This window comes from Arachis hypogaea, chromosome 5, assembly GCF_003086295.3.
Source record: "Arachis hypogaea cultivar Tifrunner chromosome 5, arahy.Tifrunner.gnm2.J5K5, whole genome shotgun sequence".
Taxonomy (NCBI): Eukaryota; Viridiplantae; Streptophyta; class Magnoliopsida; order Fabales; family Fabaceae; genus Arachis; species Arachis hypogaea.
In genome coordinates, this window is record NC_092040.1 from 98773247 (window position 1) to 98795993 (window position 22747).

The following is a 22747-nucleotide window of genomic DNA, read 5'->3' on the forward strand; positions in this document are numbered from 1 at the left end:
AAAAAATTTTCGGATACATTTGCACACATCTAAATACCATCACGTGTTAGTATGTTCATCCTTATTCTTAATATGTATTCTTAATGAATTTAGAAAGAGTATATATTATTAAATATTAATTATTAAAATAAAAAATATTTTAAATATTTTATATAATTAAAAAAACATTAAAAATAATTTTAAAAAACAATTTACATTTTAATATATATCAATAAAATATTAAAATATAATTATAATTTTTTTAAAAATATTTTATATATATATTATATATTCGTGTTTTATAAAAATTTTAAATTTATATACCTACATATCTCATATTATATTGTGTTTTGTGTCCGCATCCAGTTTCTGGACATCACATGGGATCATCAATAGGGTTTAAAATATACAGAACTCCATATTTTACACCGACAAATATAAGTGTGTCCGAGTCGAACATGAATAATTAAATTGAAGCAATAAATCGTAGGTGCTACATGAGTTTTAAGCTACAACACTACCTTTTTCAACTAAATCGTGGTATATCAGTATATGTATGTATGGGGATTAGTTAAACTTTTCGAAGAACTTAAAACCTAAGGTGAAACAACGATTTACACATAGATCTAGTTAATATGAATTCTGGATAATGTCCTAGTTTTACATTTTAATTTAAAACCTCTATAAATTCTACAATTTATATTAAAAGTGAAGGAATAAAATTATAATTATTTTAATTTTAAGATAATCAAATAATTTTAGTATTATAATAATAATTTAAATAAATAAATTATCCTTGGAATAATGAAATTTATAACTTGATTTAATAATGATAAAGTTAGTGCATATGTAATGTACAAATAAATAATAATATTATAAAATAAAATAAATTAAAAGGATAATGAAACTTTATATCAACCTAATCTTAAAATAAAAAATTTCAGGTAAAAGAAAACGGCACACTACCACAATGCTCAGATACGTACCTAAGAATAAGAAAATTCTGTTATGAGAACCGTCATCTGACCTACTTATATATAATTATAAAAAAAATATTATTTATATATTAAAATTAATTATTAATATATTTATATATAAATATATGTATTATTTAAATTTTTTTTTACCAAAAATAAGAAAACTCAAATTCCCAATTTCTTATATGACTATAGAAAGATTATGTCATTTAAGATATAATTCATTGACTTATTTAATTTATTAAAAATATATATTTATATTTTATACTAATAACTAATTTTAATAATTAATTTTATTGTACAACTAACAATAATATAATTTAAAGGAAGAGGGTCAAACAACATAAAATATTAAAATGGTCAAAATAAGGCAGAGTTGGGTCCTCTACGCACGTTACCAGCTATATCCACCATTCCACCCTATTTAATTAGCACCGATCCAATTGCCGATTCCAACCCCCGAAAAGAAAAAGGTTACACAAAAAACTCAAAGATCCAGAAATGCTACAAGTATTAGCTATCCCTGCAGCAATTCTCCTTGTGATATTCACATTCATCATTCTATCACCGTTTGTGTTGAATCACGCAAATGGGAGTACTAAAAAACTGCCACCGGGTCCAAAGCCTTTACCAATTATTGGTAACCTTCACATCTTAGGAAAACTCCCACACCGCACCCTTGCGGCTCTTGCCACTAAATATGGACCCATAATGTCCCTAAAGTTAGGACAACTCCCGGTGGTTGTGGTTTCTTCTCCAGAAGTTGCTGAGCTCGTTTTGAAAACTCACGACTTGGTTTTTGCAAACCGGCCTAAGCTTCAGGTCAGCTATAAAAATAAAAAGTTTATAAAGAAAAATAGTTAGATTATTAAGAATTGTATATATTATTGATCAAATTTTTTGAATTTCAATGGGATATGAGTTGGCTTTTTTATTAAAATAATTTTTTATTTTTTATTTTAAATTAGAAATGTATTAGGAGAACATTATAATTTATTGTTTTTTAGTAATTAATATTTAAAAGTGTGGACTAAAATATGTTGTTAGATTACTAAATTAAAAAAACTATATTAATGACTAAAAAAATGCTCAAAAATAATAAATTTTTATTAATCTTTTAATATATTATTTTTTTAAAATTATTATAAAAATATATTTTTGTATATTATATCTCAATTTGGTTAAGTTAGTTACGTTTTTTTTTTGTTGTTCATGCTTGCAAAATTAGATGTTTTTTTTTAAATTTTGGGAGTAGTATATATTATTGATCATTTTTTTTAAATTTCAATAGGATATGAGCTGACTTTTTATTCAAATAAAATTTTTATTTTTATTTTAAATTATTGTAGAAGAAATTATATTTTTGTATATTATATTTGAATTTCTTTAAGTTAGGCTTTCCTGACTTTTCGTGCCAGTAAATTTGGATTTTTCTTTAATTTTGCTAGTACAATTTCCGAAATTAGACTCGCCACAAAATTTGAGATAATACACGAAAATAAATTCTTTTTACAATGATTTAAAACATAAAATAAAAAATTATTTAAATAAATAAAAAAAGGGAGATACGAGTCCCAAAAGGCAAAAATTAACTAAAATACATAGATTAATCTTTACTTGGCAGGTAGTAGAAACTCTTTCTTATGGCCGAAAGGGGTTGGTGTTTACGGAGTACGGTGGTTATTGGCGGAACGTGAGGAAGTTGTGCACCTTGCAACTTCTAAGTGCATCAAAAGTTGAGATGTTTGGTCCTTTGAGGAAGAAGGAGTTGGGAATGTTGGTGAATACACTTAAGAAGGCTTCGGATTCACGTGAGGTTGTGGATCTTAGTCAGTTGATTGGGGAGGTTGTTGAAAATGTCACTTTTAACATGATATTGGGTCGTAGCAAGGACAATAGGTTTGACCTCAAGGGCCTCATTCATGAGGTTATGTACTTGATTGGTGCCTTCAATCTTGCAGATTATGTGCCTATCTTAGGTTCATTTGATCTTCAGGTATGCCCCTGTCTCCTCTTAATTTCTGAACTTAGATCTTGAGGACATTGGTAAAATAATAAAATAAAGAATTAATTATTATTAAATTTATAAAAGTTACTATATATGAATTTTATTATTTTAATTATTTTATTTATTATTTATCAATTTTTTTACTTTAGAATAACTTGATTTTAATTAATTTATGTACCACGTTGTTTTCTATTTCAAAAACAGGTAAATCAGTTGGACTGACTTATTTTTTTTGGTTAATGGATTTAAAATAATTTTAAAAAATATATTTTATATAAATATATTATTTTATTATATTTATTTAACTCTAATTGAATTTTTAAACTATTGTATCTCTGATTCTATCTCATTTGATTTCCAAAACCTTGCTAAAATACCAAACCTGCATTTATTATCAAATTGCATGATCACTTTTGTTTTTCAAATTATTTATTTATATGTCGTTATTATTTTTGTTACAGTGATATTTTAAATTTACCACTAACAAAAATAATGATATATAACTAAATATTTTAAAAAATATACTTTAATAATAAATTTAAAAAATAGTATATTATTAGTTTTTTTTATGATTATTTGATACGGAACTCAGATAAGATGGAAAATTAAAAAAAAAATTCCTCTATCTCAATTTAATTTTGGACGTCTATCTCTCACGTTTACACTTAAACTTTTTTAAAACTCATAAATTTTTATTGATCAAAATTAAGAGGAAAAAAATGACTACCAAATTGTAGAAAATTTTTATCTCTTAAGTATAAAATTTCAATTCATAAGTTTATTAAAATAAAAATGGGTGAAATTATAATTAGACTTAAAATAAATAAAATAACATAAATATAAAATAAATCTTAAAATAAATATTAAAAAAATAATACCTATTTGATTCAACTTGATTAATGAGAATCTTCAATACAACTTGTAAATAATAAGACGTTTGGCTTTCTATAATTGTTAATCATTGTCTTGTCCAATTCTTAATACATCTCTTTAGCAAATGATTTAGCTATGTTTGTAAAACATTTTTTTATTCTCTTAGTTATTGCTCTTGTAATTGGATCAATTGGCATATGACAGTTCTCAGTTTGTCTCACAGAATTCGTATCATTTCCTCCCTCTTGAAAAAAATTCGTCCTCGAATCTGGATCCAAATCAAAAGGAAAAAAGGTCAGAAATCTTAAAAGTAACTGACACATTATACTCACCTGAAAGGTCAATCTTATAAGCATTGTTATTAATTCTTTCAAGCACCTAAATAGACCATCACTCTTAGGGTCTAGTTAGATTTTCTTTGAGTAGAAAATCTCCCATTTCTCAAATGAACCCATACCTAATCACCAGATTCAAAGATAAGTTGTCTTCGACCTTTATTCACCCTTTGAGTTGTCAATCTAATTTTCTTTTCAATCAACTCACGTGCTTTTAAGTGCATTGTTTTAACCTTTTCACTTTTATCTTCTGCATCCAAACTAATAAGATCACTCAAAGACAAAGGCAATAAGTTCAAAACAGTTAAAGCATTAAAACCATGCACGAGTTTAAAAGGAGAAAAACCTGCAGAAAAATAAATTATTTTATTATAAGCAAACTCAATAAAAGGTAAACAATCTTCTCAAGTTTTTAAATTCTTACCAACAACAGCACGTAATAAGATCCTCAATATTCGATTTACTACTTCAGTTTGACTATCAGTCTGAGAATAACAAGTAGTAGAGTATAATAATTTTGTGTCCAATTTATCCCATAATACTTTTTAAAAATGACTCAAAAATTTTACGTCGCGATCAGAAATAATAATTTGGGGAACACCATGTAAGAGCACAACCTCTCTAAAGAACATATCAGCAATGTTTGTTATATCATCAGTTTTATGGCTTGCAATAAAATGAGTCATTTTACTAACCTGTCTACCACAACAAAAATGCTATCTCTACTTTTCCTAGTTCGAAGCAAATTAAGAACAAAATTCCTAGAAATATCAATCCATGGATGCATAGGAATAGGTATGGGAATATACAAATCATGTGATAAAGACTTAGATTTAACCTGTTTACATGCAATACACTTAGCACAAAATTTTTTAACATCTCTACGCATGTGTGGCCAGTAAAAATATCCAGATAACACATTCAATGTCTTTGTACACTAAAATAACCCATCAAATCCCATTATGTGATTCTAGAATAAGTAAGTCTCTAATAGAACAAGCAGGCACACAAATTCTATTACCACGAAACAGAAAATCATCATATTTATAAAATTTGTTAAATGTACCATGTTTACAAGAGGCATAAATAACAAAAAAGTCAGAATCAGTTGTATAAAACTCCTTTAAAAACTCAAATCCTAACAACTTAGAAGTAAGTGTAGTAATCAAAACATACCTCCTAGATAAAGAATCAATAACTACATTCTCTTTACCTTGTTTAAAGGCAATCATATATGAAAATGACTCAACGAATTCCACCTATTTATTATATATATATATATATATATATATATATATATATATATATATATATATATATATATATATATATTTATCAAATTTACCTTGTTCTTTTAGATACTTTAAAGATTCATGATTCTTGTGAATCACAAACTTTTAGGTAAGAGATAGTATTACCGAACTTCCAAAACTCGAACCAAAGCATATAATTCTGTCATAAGTTAAATATTTGCGCTGAGCTAAATTCAAGTTTTCATAAAAAAAAAGCAATGACTCGTTTTTTTTGCATAAAAATAGCACCTATACCAATCTCAGAATCATCACATTCAATCTCGAAGGTTCTATCAAAATTAGGTAAAACAATAATAGAGACAGGACACAAATAATTTTTTAGGTATGAAATGTAATTTCTTTTTTCTTTTCCCATTTAAATTTAACATCTTTTTTTATAACCTCTGTGAGAGGCACATCAATAATAGGAAGTTTTTTCACAAATTTCTTGTAAAACCTAACTAAACTATGAAAATATTTTACCATAAAAATATTTTTAGGTGTTGGCCATTCACAAATAGCCTTCACCTTTTCTTTATTAACTTCAACTACATTCACACTCACAACAAAATTAAGAAATACAACTCTATCAATACAAAATGTGCAATTTTAAGATTGGCATATAATTTTTTTTTCGGAGCACTTTTAAAACAGCTGAAACATATGACAAGTGGTTATCCAAACAAGTACTATAAATGAGAATATCATTGAAATAAACAATAACAAATTTATTCAAAAATTCTTACAAAACATGGTTCATTAGACGCATAAAAGAACTAGGTGCATTAATTAACCCAAACCCACTCACATAACTCATGTTTGGTTTTAAATGTAGTCTTCCATTTATCTTTGAATTTTATTCTAATTTAATGATACCTACTTTTTAAATCACTTTTAGGGTGAATTTGGTTCAGATATTAGTTTTCATTCCAAAAATATCATTTCTAGAAATACAATATCAAAGAATGAGATTACTTGGCATATAGCATTTCTATGTTTAATTAGTTTACAAAATCTAATACTTTGAAATTGTGTAATATTCTTGGAAATGAGTAATTTTTTGTTTTGTTGGTTAGATCATATTATGTAATATATTAAAATTATCCTTATTCATTTAAATTAAAAGGTTAATGACTAAACTTAATAAATACATGAAAAAAATTTACTTATAAAAGTATTTCAAGATAAATTTAATATAATTATTTTTAGATAAAAATATTTATTTTTATTTCCAAAAATATTTCCAATATCAAAATTTTTTAATGTTTTTAAAAAATTAAATATAAAACTAATTGATTTACATTTACAAAAAATACCTCTAATAATAAATTTACTATACTATCCCTATAATAACAAATATATTTAATTAAAATTATTATTGAGTCTATTTTTTTTTTAAAATTCACTAAAATATTTCTAATATCAAATATCTTTAATTCAAATTAACATTATCATAATTAAAATTAGCACAAAATATTTATCTAATTATATAATATGTCAAAATTACTCTCGATCATTCAAATTAAAAAATTAATTATTATACTTAATAAACACATAAAAAAATCTACATATGAATATATTTTTAATTAAAAGGTTAATATTATTATTTTTGGACAAAAAATATTTTTATTTTCAAAATACCTTTAATATCAAATATTTTTCACCAAAATTATTATTGACTCTAGTTTTCTTAAAAAATTAAATATAAATCTAATCAAATATTATTACTTTTTTACATTTTGAATTTATAAAAATACTCTAATAATAAATTTATTAAAATATCTTTAATAACAAATTTATTTAATTAAAATTATTATTGATTTTAGTTCTTTTAAATTTATTAAAATATCCCTAATATTAAATATCTTTAATTCAAATTAACGTTATCACAATTAAAATTAGCAAAAAATACTTATCTAAATTTTTAAAAATTTCATAATTCATAATTCGGTTTTATAATCTATAGTTGAACTTATGTAAGATAAATTTCAACAAATTCTAATCATATGTATTAAAAAATTTTATTATTATCCAAATCAAAGTTACAAAGAAATTATAAAAGTAAAAAATTACTATCACTAATAAGTATACATGCACAACTCTTGTACAAGAACACAAACACATCAACAAAATAAAATCATTAGGATAGATAGTCTCACACACAAAAAAATGATCACAATTATCAAACTATCTTCTTCTCTATTAGTTCCACATTTTTTGTGCAAGTTGATTTCTCTATCTATTCTAAGTATATTTTGATATACTATCTCATCAATAGGATCTACAACCATCACAAAATTTTTTCGTTTAAGTAGATGTACCACTAATAACTACACTCTACAGCATACATAAGAATATAATTCAATACAAATTATTTACAAAAGAAGACAACAAGTCAAGAAAAGCAAAAAATATTAACGATAATTCAGCTGCTTCTAGGTCTGTAGTATAAATGGCACTAGAAGATGCATGTCATTATTTGAAATTTCTAGGTTTAGAGCATTTTGAGAATTGCATGTATGAGACAGGCAGCAAAAATAAACATTAAAAAAATACCTTTAATTATAACAAAACTGAGAAACTGTCTTGCGACGCAAATATAAAATATTGTGTCGGATTCAATAAAGGAACATCGGATCCTTCATCAGGCAGTGGAAATCAAAGGCATAAACTAAGCACTCTCTTGGAAAAACCCATAGAAAAATAAAATTAAAAAAATCTCAATCATCAAAGATCCAAAGGGAGATCCAATTGAAGAAAGATCAAAACTTCAATCAAGATGCAGCGAAAGCGCACCGATTGAATAGTACCCAAATGGCCATATCTTAAGATATGAGGGGAGGCACAATGAGATTAGGAATCAGAGGACAAGGTTCATTATTTGCTCTATGCCTCCCCAACACCCTCGGCTTTGCTTTCTTCTCTTTCCAATATTATAAAACGAGGCCTGAAATAATTGAAAGTGCATACAATTGAAATTGAAACATCCAAATTGACACACTTATGCTGCATTTGCTTCATCAACCAATTAAAAAAGAAATTTGTTACTACTAAGCCAAACATGAACAATACAGGATTGATGACTACTACTGCAAATAAATCCAAGGTCTAAATACACAAATAAACAAATACCACACTAACATACAGAAGACCCCATGTTTCAATAGAATAAAACTCCATAAAAATCAATATCACTTTGAAAAGAAAAAATTGCAAAAACTTTCGATCATTGTTGTGGTATAGTGTTCCGGTTAAGAAAACAGTTAACAACATATTTCAAGTTTTCAACTAACAACAAACTTTTCTAGTACTGAATATGGCAACTATAATCAATACATAATACACATTCTCTCGTAACAAATCTTCATCTCAATTCATTATGTACAAATATAGTCAAGTACAACATCTTTTATGATAGAACTTCTTTCAGTAAACTTAGAAATAGCAAGTTTGACAACATTACACGAAGTAAACAGTCAAATATGTCATAAACAAATCAAATTTCACTAACATATTAATGAATAAATCAAATACTACCATAAACTACATCATACGTCATATATTTCATTGCTGTCAATAAAAATCATCAACATATATTTGCAAGTAACTTTATAAAAATCAGTCACTATTTTCAACATTCACCAACTAACTCACAGCACAAATAGAGTTCAGCCAAATAATAAATAAATAACAAACAAAAAATAAAATTAAAAAATAAACAATATAAAAAAGCCAATTGCAGCACTAATAGTTTAAAAAAATATTAAAAGAGAAACATAGATGAATACCTAAATTTCTAAGATGACAAGCAATCATAGATACATAAATATTCAATATCCTTAACCCAATCCTTAGCCGAAGAAGAAGATCTTGTGCTTGAAAAAGATGAACAAGATTGTAGAAGACAAATTAAACTCTCTCTATTGGTTATTGCTGAAACGCAAGGAGGGAGAGAGTGAGGAAGGCGTGGTGAGAGGGAGGTGTGGTGACGACATGAGTAGGAAGCACAGCTTGAGTAGACGCGGAGGTGAGAGACGCACGAGCAGTCGAGCTCAGATGGACGAAAGAGGCCAGACGCGACCACACGACGCGAAGGATTCGAATAGAGTTGGGGTGATGTCGGTGAAAATACAGTGGCGGTGAACCGAGGTGAATCTTCCTTCTAGAATGATGTGCGTGGTGGTTGTGCAGACTTAAAAGCGACGGCAAGGTGGCGTCGATGCCGGTGGAGCTTCCATGTTTTGGGGGGAAAAAGCTCTATTAGGATTTTGATTTGTGGTAAAATGAGAATGGAGAGATCCAGAAAAGAGGGTTTGTTATTTAGATGAGGGTAGTTTGGTCTTTTTTCTTTTGTTATACAGATTCCATTTCCATTGGAATTAAATATACCTTAAGGAAAGGTGGAAATTAAAATGATAGTATTTTAATTTCTTAGAATAAAACTTACCTAAGAATAATTTTTCAAACCTTGAACTAAACATGGGAATATGATATTCCCATCTTAAAAATTTTGGGAATATTCTATAATTTTCTCGACCACACACACTTAGTGAATATGCATATACCATTCATCAACCATGTTATCTAACCTAGGGATAGGATAACGATACTTTGCCGTAATCTTATTTACTGCACTACAATCCACACACATCCGTCAAGTACCATCCTTCTTTGGAACTAACAAAACTAGTACAACACATGGACTCATACTTTTTTTGATGTGACCTTTGGCTAGTAATTCCTCTACTTGTCTTTGAAGTTTTTTTTTTTGTCTCCTCAGAGTTACTCATATAGGTTGGTCTATTAGGAAAGCTAGCACCAGGAATAAAATCAATTTGGTGCTTAGTCCCTCATAATGGAGGAAAACCACTTGGCACGTTAGTAGGAAAGACACCTGCAAATTCCTGTAACAAAGAGACAAATCTATTTGAAAAATTTGGATCAAGTTCCGTGTCAAATAATAAAGTATCTATAAACCGAACCATAATCATAGCTCTCTGCCTATTAAAGCAATCTTTAAATCTCTTTCTTTTGCAAAGAAATACAATTTTCTCTCAACTCTCTCATTTTTCTCTGTATTTGCACTATTCTCATGACATGTACTCTTTTCTTTCTTTTCACTCACCTTAGGGCCTTTTGCTATATTCTTTTCTCTCGTAGCTTCTTTTCACTCATATTTTTTCGACCTCACATCCCATTTTTCTCTTAGTATCCTGTTGAACCTTCAACTGGTCAAGGTAAATCTCCTTAGATGATAATGAAGCAAGAGTGATCTTACGACCACTAAAATCAAAGGAGAGCCAATTCGTATAACCATCATAAAATGCTTGACGGTTGAACTGCCAAGGTCTCCCCAATAATAAATGACAAGCTTGCATTGGCACCACATCACACAATGCCTCATCAACATACTTTTCAACAGAAAATGCAATTGTTACCTGCTTGTCAACCTTGATCTAACCGTTGCCATTCAACCACTGCAACGTATATAGTTTAGGATATCCAACACATGTCAAACCTAATTTGTCCATCATATCAGTGTACTAAGTACATTAGTCTAACTTCCACCATCAATAATAAGATTACACACTTTTTCACCCACCAAGCATCTAGTGTGTAACACCCTACCGCACAGAACTTTACATCTATGATGTAAAACAGAGGTGGCGAGATACTACGACCTTTAAAAATAAAATATAAATACGTATAATAGTAAAAAGAATGTAGTATAATAGGAGTCTTGAAGAATAGGTAAAACAAAATCGCAAAATTAAAAGAACAACGCTCAGGATGTAAGGTTACGCGTACGAAGAAAGCTAAGGTTCATAAACATATGTATATAAAAGCAAGAGTAGAGGGTCAAGATTATAAAATAATAAGCTCCTAACCCAGCCTGCGAAACTAAGGCTAGCCGGAGAATATTTACATACATATATACATAACCCAAAGGCAAAAATACATATATAAAAACCCTAGTTCTCCATACACCTCCAAGAGGCACAAAAGTAAAACAAGTTATCAAGAGAGTTCTATACATGTGATCATATATATACTATACACCAAAATAAAGTCCCAAAAGATCCACTTCGCTGTAGAGCTCCAAACACCTAGCGAGGTGCCTCTTGATCTGCATCTGAAAACACAGAATATTCATATGGAATGAGAACCGGGGGTTCTCAGCATGGTAAATGTACCACGTACGTAAGATATAAGGTCACGAAAAAACCAGAGGCAATCCTAGAATACCGACACTCAGAATTTAAAGCTTAAAGATCTAAAGTAGAAACCATAAGTCAAGGTGGTTTTCTAAGGATTCCTAAGTTAACCAAGTCTTAAGCCTAACCGAAACCCTAACTTCTCTGCCTTTCCTCCTTTCCTCCAACTCTGGTGAATTTACATAGACAAACAAGCAGACAATGACAAATATAGGTAGAATACAAGTAATACAGATAGCAAGTATAACAATTAGTATATTAAAATCATTTAGGCATTCCCAATTAATGTACAAGCATACAATTCAAACAATATGCATATGATGTATGGCTGTCCTATGGCTGATGAGTCTCATCTGTCGGTTATAAAGCCAACCTGATAAGTTTGGCTGCTAAACCCTGGACTGTCCCCCGATGCACATCCCCAAGAGTCTATGCATAGCTTTTTCTCATATATAAAATTGCTTAATGGGAGTATCCTTCCCGGAAATTTATACGTGCCCAGTCACCTTTATGTCGTAGGGTTAACAGAGTATCGAGTCTCAACCTAGAATACGTGGGAGCAAGCCACGGTACTTTACCTAGGGACACTCATATCTCAGATAACATTAGTGCATAAGCCTCATTTCTTTCATATACATTCACAATCATTTCATAATCATTCATTATAGTCGTAACATTACTTATATATATATATATATATATATATATATATATATCATACATTTGCACTTTCAAACATAGTTCATCATATCCCGGTGCAAGTGGGGTGAACAACACCCTTGCATCTACCGGGGGAGCCTCTATACTAACCAACCTGGAGCAAGTCGGGCGAAACCACAACCCTTGCGTCTACCCAGGAGGTACGTTCTCATATGCCCAGGAGGAACAAATGAGGGGATCCTAACCTCCCATGATCTCGCTGAGAGCGATTTTACAATACTAGGAGGAACAAGAAAAGGGATCCCCACCTTCCACCATCTCCTGGGGTCGCACTTTCAAGAAAGAGTGCTCAAATGAAATATTTATTCATTTCTTTAATTAGTTTTATAATTTAAGAAGTATATATACATATATTTATGCCACCTATCTTCTCATACCTAATTTATCATTTTTCCAACCTTACTTCATCCTCGAGATACCTCCTTTCCCCTAGCTTCATCTCATTACTAAACCTATTACTAAGATCTAGGGTCAAAAGTGTGGAAATAAAGGTTTAAAGGTTTAAAATCATGTTTAAAACACTAAAATCCCATTTGCTGAAAACAGGGGTCACGCGTACGCGTGGGCGTACATTTTTTTCTGAAAACGGGGGGTCACGCGTATGGATTTTTTGGGACTTTATTTTGGTGTTTAGTATATATATGATCACATGTATAGAACTCTCCTGATAACTTGTTTTACTTTTGTACCTCTTAGAGGTGTATGGAGAACTAGGGTTTTTATATATGTATTTTGGGCTTTGGGTTATGTATATATGTATGTAAATATTCTCTAGCTAGCCTTAGCTTCGCAGGCTGAGTTAGGAACTTGTTATTTTGTACTCTTGACCTTCTACTCTTGCTTTTATATATATATATATATATATATATATATATATTGTTTATGAACCTTAGCTTTCTCTGTAAGCAAGTAACCTTACATCCTGAGCGTTGCGCTTTTAATTTTGCGATTTTGTTTTACCTATTCTTCAAAACTCCTAGTTTACTACATTCTTTTGACTATTATACGTATTTATATTTTATTTTTAGAGGTCGTAGCGTCTCGCCACCTCTGTTTTACATCCTAGGTGTAAAGTTTTGTGTGGTAGGGTGTTACATAGTGTGAAAAAGATTTTGGTATTGCTCTAGGCTATCTTCTTTCACCTACAAATTCAAAGCACGTCTAACAACAAGAGATTCACCATGGACTGCATACTCAACATCACCATCAGAACAATCCTTTATTAGTGGCATACTATTATGTTTAGAATCATCACCATGATCAGAATCAGACACAATATCATTCCTCTAATAACCATCATCATCCTATTTGGGTAATCACTAGCATAATGACCCATATCATGATACTTGAAGCATTTAATATCTTTATGCCTAGAAGTAGTAGAAGAAAAGCTAGAATTACCTTTATTCTTTGTATCATCAAACAACTCCTTGGATTCATCATCCTTAGTCTTTATTGTGTCAGCTCTACGAGACTCTTACTTTATTTATATTAGCATGAGACAATCTCCTTGGTGCTCTTCTTTGTTGTTGCCTTTCCACCTTCATTGTCATACTGACTAAATCCTCTATCTTCACATAATGATGTAACTCATCCACTCAGTAATTGCTCTATTTAAACCACCTATAAATTGTGTCATAGTAACCTCAATATCCTCTTCTATGTTGGCAATGATCATGAGCATCTCCATTTTCTTATGGTAGTCTTCAACGGACTTAGAGTCTTGAGTCAACCGATTTAACTTCTGATGCACTTTCTTATAGTAGTACGAAGGCACAAATCTCTTCTTCATGAGGCACTTCATAAGATCCCAAGTCTCTATCATTATTCTGCCGTCTTGTCTTCACTAGTTCATCCCACTAAAGTAAGGCATAGTCAGAGAACACAATTGCTACCAAACGAACTTTTTTGCCTCAAAATAATTATGACAAGCAAAAATTCTTTCCACCTTATGTTTTTATTCCAAATAAACGTCAGGATCGTTTCTCTTTTTGAATGGTGGTATTTGCATCTTGATGGCATTGATATTACTATCTTGACTTCTGTGTCGAGGTGTTGTAGCCCTATCAGAGTCGTCATCAGAAGGTATATGATTCTAACGCTGATTCTGAAAAGTTCCTCCCACCTCTATTTTTTTTAATTCATTCAAGCGATTAGTTAAGTGTTGAATGATCTTTTGCATTATTCCCATGTCAATTAGAGTTTTTTCTAAGTGGCTTGTCATAGCAATGAACTTGCAAAAAAAATTATAGAAAGGACCTCACAATCACTCTTTCACGTGTTTCACTTAAGGATGGACACTCGTGTTCACTTTCAAAATTGGCTTTTACCTTGTATTAAACTCACCACTCTTGTCTTTACTACTCTTAGAATCTCTTTGGTTGTTGTACTTTAGAAACCAAATAAAAAGGAGAAAAACTCAATCACTAAGAGGAGAATTAAGTCAAAGGGTAATTGAAATAATAAGAAAATAGTAAAATATGACACAATAAAGAAAGGACTAAACTAACAAAAATACAATAAAAGAAATGGACTAATAATATTAAAATATATGAATATAAATATTTTATTTTGCACCGGACCTTTTTCTTTTTATTTTCTTTTTTTAACAAGAATTTTTTTGCTGTAACTAACAAGATTTTTTTTTACAAACAAGATTTTTTTGTTAGTGTAGATTAGGGCTAACAATGGATAAGATATGGTAGGGTTTGGACTCTACCCTAACCCTACCCGCAGATTAAAAATTTCATTAAAACTCTACCCTACCCTACCCGTCGGTTGAGAATCTCTCAACCCTAACCCTATCGGCCTTTTAATGTTCTAAACCCTACCTTATCCTACCCACAGAAATATCAAATTTTTTCAAAGCAAATATAAAATTCAATCATTCCAAATTTTATACATATTAATAAAATAAAAAATTAAAAACTACTGCTCTAAATTAATAAATTAACTAACTAATTTAGTGGCCGCTCACTTATTGTAAGTTATTACATGAGGGGGTTGTGGGTTCAATTCTTACCACCTTCACTATATACCTAATTTTTATAAAATATGTGTTATGGGGTGCGGGTAGGGTAGGGTAGAATACACCCTAAACCCGTACACTACCCTACCCGCAGGTATACCCGGACCAATCTCTACCCTACCAAGGACACAAGACTGACGACGTAATTAAAAACCAGGACACTACGAACAAGAAACGAATACGATCGTGAGTTTTTTTTCTTAAAAACACAAAACAGGGATGCAAGATTATAATAAGAACACAAGAAAAATAAACATAGTCTAATACCTGAAATATGATACAAAATGATATGAAAAAAACTTAAAATAAGATAAAAAAATCATAAAAAGAGACTCATTTACCTCAATTTGATTTTCTGATGCGATAGTTAAGAAAATCACCCTACCTCTCATGTTTACACCTACGTTTCTCAAAAAAAAAAAATAATAATAAAAAATTTTCATTTATCAAAATTAAAGGGAAAAAAAAGTGACTACCAGGTTTTAGAAGTTTTTATACCTCTTAAGTTTAAAATCCCAACTCATAAATTTATTAAAATAAAAATGGGTCAAATTATAATTGGGCCTAAAACAATAAAACCAAATAAAATAAAATAAATATAAAATAAGTCTTAAAATGAATACTAAGAAAGTGATATCTATTTGATTCGACTTGATTAACGAGACACAACTAGAAAATTGATTAATATAGACAGATTTACAGACGGATTTAGTCTTTATTACAGACGGATTTTTCGTTACCGACGAAATTACCGACGGATTTTGTCCCTCTGTAAAAGTCCCGTCGGAAATTATTTACCGACGGATTTTTTTCCGTCGAAAAATTACAGACGGATTTTTACCAATTACCGACGGATTTTCCCTCTGTAAATTTTGCATCCATTTTTTGAAGGCGACGAACTTTCCGACGGATTTTCCGTCTGTAATTACAGACGGATTTTTCGTCTGTAATTACAGACGGATTTTCCGACAGATTTTCCATCTGTAATTTAAACTTTGGAAAATCATGATTACAGACAGAAAATCCATCTGTAAGATAAAATAGAATTTTTTTACTTTTTCTAATTACAAAATAAACTTGTTTTCATACAAAATAAATATAAATTTAATACAAATTTTTATCTAATTTATATTCGAATATTTATAATATTTCAAAAAATAAACAAATTCATCGTATTAAAAATAAACAATATTTACAATAAATTATTCAATATGAATTGAAGATACAGCTGAAGTGATTTCATTTGTTCTACGGTCAGCACTTTCTAAAGAAACGCCACAAGGATCTTCTTTAACCAGAAGGGCAAGAACATTGAGTGAGCTCCATATTTTTGTCACATTGTTGCTTGAATCTCTCAAAGTAACAGCAAAGAGTATCAAATCCTCCTGCTCCTGGAACTTCAGCCAACAATACTCCTTCCAAGTTCAGTGTAGCATCTAAAAGTTTTGTTTGTGATTCTGGTTCAATCTGCATGAAGGAAGTAATTCATAGAAGGAAAATAAGAAACGAATAACAAAATTGTGTGTCCCGATTAATCAAAATCAACAGGAAAAACTAACAAACCACAATATAAAACTTCTAACCAAGTATTGACAATAAAAATGAAGGGGAGGAATAATCAACTTCGGACATACCCTAACTCATTGAGAGCTAATGCAACTGCACAGAAGTTGGGGATTCCACTTCGTATGACCTGCCAAGAAATGCAAAGGTGATTATATGAAAAAACAACTAAGCTAAACTAAACCAGAAGTAATTCAGAACAGCGAGATTTGCACACAAGGATGGAACATTGCTGGCCAAAGCAATGTTGAGAGATTATCATTCCTATTTCCTCTTAGCAGGAAACAGAGATTTACTAAGAAAATATTAAATACTTACATCATAAGTGTTTACAAGGGCAAGAAAGTTATTAGGAAATGCCAATGCATATGATATGAATGCTGACAGCTCACTTTGGTTGGTCTCAGCAAAAACACCCCGCAATGATTTTGAGCGCTGCAGGGTGGGAATACAACACACATTATACACTGACAAATATTCTTGATCTCACGACTTTAGAATATAGATTAATGCTATAATACTGATAAATTGGAACAACCGAACAAGTATTTAGAAGGGAAGAAATAGAGATATTTAAGAGGGATAACCAATAGTTATGGTGATGCTTAACCAAATAAAGATACAGGTCTGCAAAGATAACTCAGAACACAACAATTAGAAAATATTCAACTCGGCTTATTAATCAAGTAACTCTAAATGACTCGCCTTATCAGTGCTGCAAAAACAATTGCGGAAAATAGAAAAATTAAGTTTGCAAAGACTTGCATGGTACCTGAAGTTTGCTTAGCCATGCTTGAACCAAACTAACAAAATCTTTAAATATACTTTTACTAACTTTTTTACGAAGTGATTTGTCTTTAATCTCATCAAGGGTCTGCAAATCACAGGAAAAACAAAGCACTAAGCAAACATAGCATAAAGAAAGTGAATCAAGCTATAAAAAAGCATAAGAATAATGATAACATAAAATCCAAATAACCTTCCTGTTGCAACATTGCTATCAGCACACCACATGAAAAGCCAAGTTATACAAAAGCCAAAGTAAAAAGGGGGAAAATAAGTGAACTAAAACGAAATTCAGAAAGGGATAATTAACATGTTATATTAAAGCATAATTTACATGTTTTACTGACACAATCATAACTTGCCATCTTAGATAAGCAGCAATTGTTTATTTTGTGTTATGAAAGAAATAAAGTAGTTCAGTTCGAGTCATATATAATTAGAAATAATACCAACTAAAAATATCAGGCATGTGGTAAATGCAATTCTAGTATCAAAACACTAAAAAGATCCTTCCTATTCAAGTGTCAAACACACTGGAATTGAAGTTGTTTTCATAGATAATGCCTTGTTGCATCAAATCTTCCAATATAGCAGTATTTTGATGCTCCCATTCCACTATCAGGCCCCTACATCTAAAATAAGATTCTTTTGATGAGTGTGGAAACTGGAAAGTCTACAAAATCAGTGCACCAATTTTTCATTTTAATCACTTAGTAACCTGAGCCCTTCGCAGCCCAAACTCAAGTAGAGTTTTTGATTTTCCAGCTACAAAACGATGCCTTGCAGCATTCGTCGTAACTAATGATGCATAGTTAATCAGATTCACAAAAGGAGTTTCCAGCAATTGAACAACTTGACAGAAAACCAATCAAGTAAAATCTTAAAATAGATCATCTTGTAAAGAAATATAAATTAGAAATTTTATAAAATAAAAGGGATTATCAAATGGTAACGACTACTGACCGCAATAGGACCTTCAACTCTCATCAGTGGTACCTTCGGAAAAACAACTGACCCCTCAGGAATAGCATATACCTCAACATCAGAGCATTCTAAAATCTAATAAACAATAGGTATGTATTTACTATTTATCAATATCATTGAGTGGGCTAACCTGAAAATTTGAAAGCCGAGAAAATTCTAAGATCACGATTCAAGACTGTCAATGTTGATTCACATTCAGGAAGAAGCCAAATTATAATGAGTTCTCAAAAGTGAAACTCAATTCTAGTATTGACAGGAAGAATCAGAAATGCTAAGTAATGTTTGAGGGTGATTATTAGTGTTGAAATATGTCGAGATATATTGTTAACTTTCTCTCTCTCTCTCTCGAAATAAAAAAAGAGGTCAAAATCCATTCACAAAGTACACATTTGAAATAACTCAATCAGAATCAATTCTCATAGTACCTATATTTCTCAAATTACTTATTAAGCATGGTGTACTATTGCGCACAGGACACAATGACCCATTAAAATCTATAAACTTGCAAATGAAATATAACTATACTAAAACAGCAAATTTTACATATAGAAAGTACTTTTTTTCTTTGATAAAAGAAGAAATCATTAAAACTCCTCAATATCAGCTTCAGCGACCTGTTAGCAAGTATCATAAAACCTTGTAAATGCAAATAAGAACTATGCAACAAGAAATCAGAACAAAATCTGAGTATTAAAATAAGTACTTTTTTTTCCTCCCCTGCTTACTCTAAAACAGAAAACATTAGATAAATACCTCAGTTTAATTAATTCACTTTGTAGAGTTAATTATAAGTATTAAAACCTCAATAGCCTCAAAGTGTTTGAGATCACTAAGGTTCTACTATGATTGCTATATCAGGGGAGAAAACACAACAGGTGATCGGTGAATCCCATCCCTTAAACTCAAATATCTTTTTCTTTGTGCTAATGTTCCAAAGCTGCATAGGACCTTGCTCGCTCCCGAGGGAGCAATTAATTTACCTTCTTCCTCAATCGACTCTTCCTAGCAGTCTCAATCTAAAATGTTTATATAAAAATGTAAAAATCAGTACTACTAATGAAACAGAAATTGAAATAGTAAGCACAAGCAGTAACACACAAACAATGAAACAAACCTTCTTATCCTCATGTTTAAGCTTAGTTTGATCATTGGAGTCCACAATTACAAGTTTCCCATTCCCAGCCCTATTATTTGATAAATAGGAGAGTGAGTGAGTGAGAGATAAGGTATATTTGATAAATAAGAGAGTGAGTGAGTGAAAGATAAGAGAGTGAGAAAGAGAGTAACTTGAGGTTAAATCAAAGGCATGATGATAGTGCTGTTGTTGAAAGACAAGAGCAACGGCAAGATCAGAATCAATTAATCGCGTTGTTGTCTTTAGAGTTGTGTTACTGTCATCTCCCCTGTTTCAAAAATACTAAAAAGAATGAGTTATCTGTCTGTAATTCAACAGATTCAGACAAGGACAAGAAGGAAGAGCCAAAATCAAGTCATAACAAGAATATACATGCAAACTCCAGATAAAATATCTCAGCAATTCAAATATATAGTTCATAAACAAAGTTCATTCTATACTACAATCATAGAAATTATGTTTCAGATTTCACAAATTATAGGAATATACAAAATTCATACCTTAGAATTTAGAAATTCCGTTCTCTGCAGCAAGCAACAACTGATTTGCAAACATAAAAGCTCTCGTCGATCGTATTCTTTGATTTTGAAGTTCAATCAAAATAGGGAAAGGACAGGGTTAGGGCTAGGGATCATGAAATTGGAACAGAATCATAATGGAAGGGTTAGGGCTAGGGATGAGGAGGAGGCGGAAGCCTACCTGAACTAACAGCGACGAGAAGAGACGATGACAAACCTCCGGCGAGGAGAGAAGAAGCAGCGCGAGAGCGGCGGCGGAGGGAGCTCGTAAGACAAGAGCACGCCCGAGAGAGCTCGTGTGACGATGAAAGGAGCAACCGCATTGAGAGCGGCGGTAGAAGGAGCTTGTGCGACGCGAGCGGCGGTGGCGGCGGCGGCGGCAGCGGCGGAGGAAGTCACATCTTCAATGGAGAGAGAAGGCATTGGAGTAATTTAAGGATATCGGGAAAAAAGTGAACTGAAGGATTGGGAGGAAAGTAACCCATCTCTTTATTTTAATATTTCCGACGGAAAAGTTTAAATTACAGACAGATTTTCTGTCTGTAATAATTTAATAAAATGTAGTGTTTTTGTTTATTTAATTACAGACGGATTTTCCGTCTGTAACTATTTCTCACGGAAAAAAATTAATTTTTCCGACAGAATTATCGACGAATTTTTTTTCCGTCTGTAATTTATGTTAATTTATTTTTTTATTTTCTGACAAAAAATCCCTCTGAAATTCCGTCTGTATTTCCGTGGGATAAAGTCCGTCTGAAATATCCGTCTGTATTAACTAGTTTTCTAGTAGTGAGAGTTTTCAATGTAACTTGTAAATAGTAAGATGTATGACTTTCCATAATCATTAACTATTATCTTACCTAATTCTTAATGCATCTCCTGAACAAATGATTTACCTATGTTTGCAAAACCTTCTTTTATTTTCTTAGTTATTCTTATTCCTACAGAGTTGATATCACTATATTATTAGTTTATATATATTGTTTTATGATTAATCTTTCACCGTCCAGTAATTATACTTTACCTACAAAATATTTACATAACAAAAGTTAAATAAATGACATGCATACCTTGTATGATTGTGAACCAACAGGGACTAAAGAGAACAACAAAAAAAGTAAGCAAAGCCATTGATGAAGCATTGGAGCATATCATCAACGATCACGATCACCATTCATCAGATGAATCCCCACAGCATAACAAGGATTTCATAGATATATTACTCAGCCACATGAATCAAACAATGGACCCAAATGATCATGAACAAAGATACGTAGTTGGAAGAACCAATATAAAGGCTATTGTATTGGACTTAATTGCTGGAGCATATGACACTTCTAAAACTGCAATTGAATGGGGTATGTCAGAGCTCTTAAAAAATTCAAGAATATTGAAAAAACTTCAAAACGAAATCGAAGTCTTTGTGGGAATAAATAGACAAGTCGAAGAAAAAGATTTAGAAAAATTGCCTTACCTTGACATGGTTGTGAAGGAGACATTGCGATTATACCCTGTTGGACCATTTCTTGTGCCACACGAGTCATTAGAAGATGTTACTATACATGGTTATTTTATCGAAAAAAATACACGGATCATGGTGAATGCATGGGCAATAGGGAGAGATCCAAGAGTTTGGTCGGAAAATAGTGACATATTTTTCCCAGAAAGGTTTGAGAACAATAATGTAGATGTTAAGGGGCATGATTTTAGACTCATTCCGTTTGGGTCAGGTCGTAGAGGGTGTCCTGGGATGAATATGGGTTTAACTACCATTAAGATTGTTATAGCACAATTAATACATTGTTTTAGTTGGAAACTTCCATTGGGTATGGCTTCGAAGGATTTAGATATGACTGAAAAATTTGGACTCTCTATACCAAGAAGTAAGCACTTACTAGGTAGGCCAACTTATCGCTTACTTAGTGAAGCTTAATTAGGATTAAAGGGTTCCAACTACAATTAAATTGGCGAATTATTTGTGTTTATTCTCAGTTTTTTCCTTCAAATTTTTGTTTTATAATATGGATTGGTGTAATAAAATGATGTTGATGCTTTATTGCTGTCCTAGCTCTAAGAATTAATATTTATGTTATTATTAATCCTGATTAGTTACCTTTGCTTAAACAGTATATTAGTGTAAACTAGATATTTTAGGAAGCTACAGTGACTATTATCTAGGTGCTCTGTTTTCTAGTGTATTGATTCACTAATATATTCAACGTGAACATTGTTTTATAAAGTTAGATTGGTTGAATAACAAAATATGAATGAGAATGTCAGCAGATTAGTATTTTTTTAGGTAAAATATATTTTTTATCTTAAAATTTTTAAAAA

General features: G+C 30.7%; 2 protein-coding genes across 4 annotated transcripts; one reads left to right on the top strand and one right to left on the bottom strand.

Moving 5' to 3' along the window:
• The first annotated feature begins 1378 nt into the window (after window positions 1-1378).
• Window positions 1379-22542, top strand: LOC112802189 (cytochrome P450 CYP736A12). Its single transcript, XM_025845289.3, has 3 exons — window positions 1379-1778; window positions 2581-2952; window positions 21507-22542. Exons 1-3 carry the CDS (start codon window positions 1458-1460, stop codon window positions 22344-22346), a joined length of 1533 nt encoding a protein of 510 aa, XP_025701074.1. The 5' UTR covers window positions 1379-1457; the 3' UTR covers window positions 22347-22542.
• On the bottom strand, window positions 16576-20904 carry LOC112802190 (nicotinate phosphoribosyltransferase 1). 3 transcript variants are annotated; one of them, XM_025845291.3, is made up of 10 exons: window positions 20595-20904; window positions 20396-20472; window positions 20048-20163; window positions 19875-19944; window positions 18891-19776; window positions 18740-18772; window positions 17763-17864; window positions 17309-17425; window positions 17062-17120; window positions 16576-16894 (listed from the first exon to the last, which is right to left on the bottom strand). In XM_025845291.3, the coding sequence occupies exons 6-10, from the start codon at window positions 18761-18763 to the stop codon at window positions 16864-16866; spliced, it is 333 nt and encodes a 110-aa protein (XP_025701076.1). In that variant the 5' UTR covers window positions 18764-18772; window positions 18891-19776; window positions 19875-19944; window positions 20048-20163; window positions 20396-20472; window positions 20595-20904; the 3' UTR covers window positions 16576-16863. The 3 variants fall into 3 exon arrangements, with proteins under 3 accessions (XP_025701076.1, XP_025701075.1, XP_025701077.1); XM_025845290.3 differs by having other exon boundaries at window positions 18740-19776; XM_025845292.3 differs by having other exon boundaries at window positions 18740-19776; window positions 20048-20177; window positions 20595-20879.
• Window positions 22543-22747: the final 205 nt, after the last annotated feature.

Bases quoted from the DNA above. Each gene is read 5' to 3' on its own strand.
- LOC112802189 (XM_025845289.3), top strand. From the start codon at position 1,458: ATGCTACAAGTATTAGCTATCCCTGCAGCAATTCTCCTTGTGATATTC. The intron at 1,779-2,580 runs GTCAGCTATAAA...TTTACTTGGCAG, and splicing joins CAAACCGGCCTAAGCTTCAG to GTAGTAGAAACTCTTTCTTA. The intron at 2,953-21,506 runs GTATGCCCCTGT...GTGAACCAACAG, and splicing joins TAGGTTCATTTGATCTTCAG to GGACTAAAGAGAACAACAAA.
- LOC112802190 (XM_025845291.3), bottom strand. From the start codon at position 18,763: ATGAGAGTTGAAGGTCCTATTGCG. The intron at 17,426-17,762 runs GTACCATGCAAG...CCCACCCTGCAG, and splicing joins CATGGCTAAGCAAACTTCAG to CGCTCAAAATCATTGCGGGG. The intron at 16,895-17,061 runs GTATGTCCGAAG...TCCTTCATGCAG, and splicing joins TTAGCTCTCAATGAGTTAGG to ATTGAACCAGAATCACAAAC.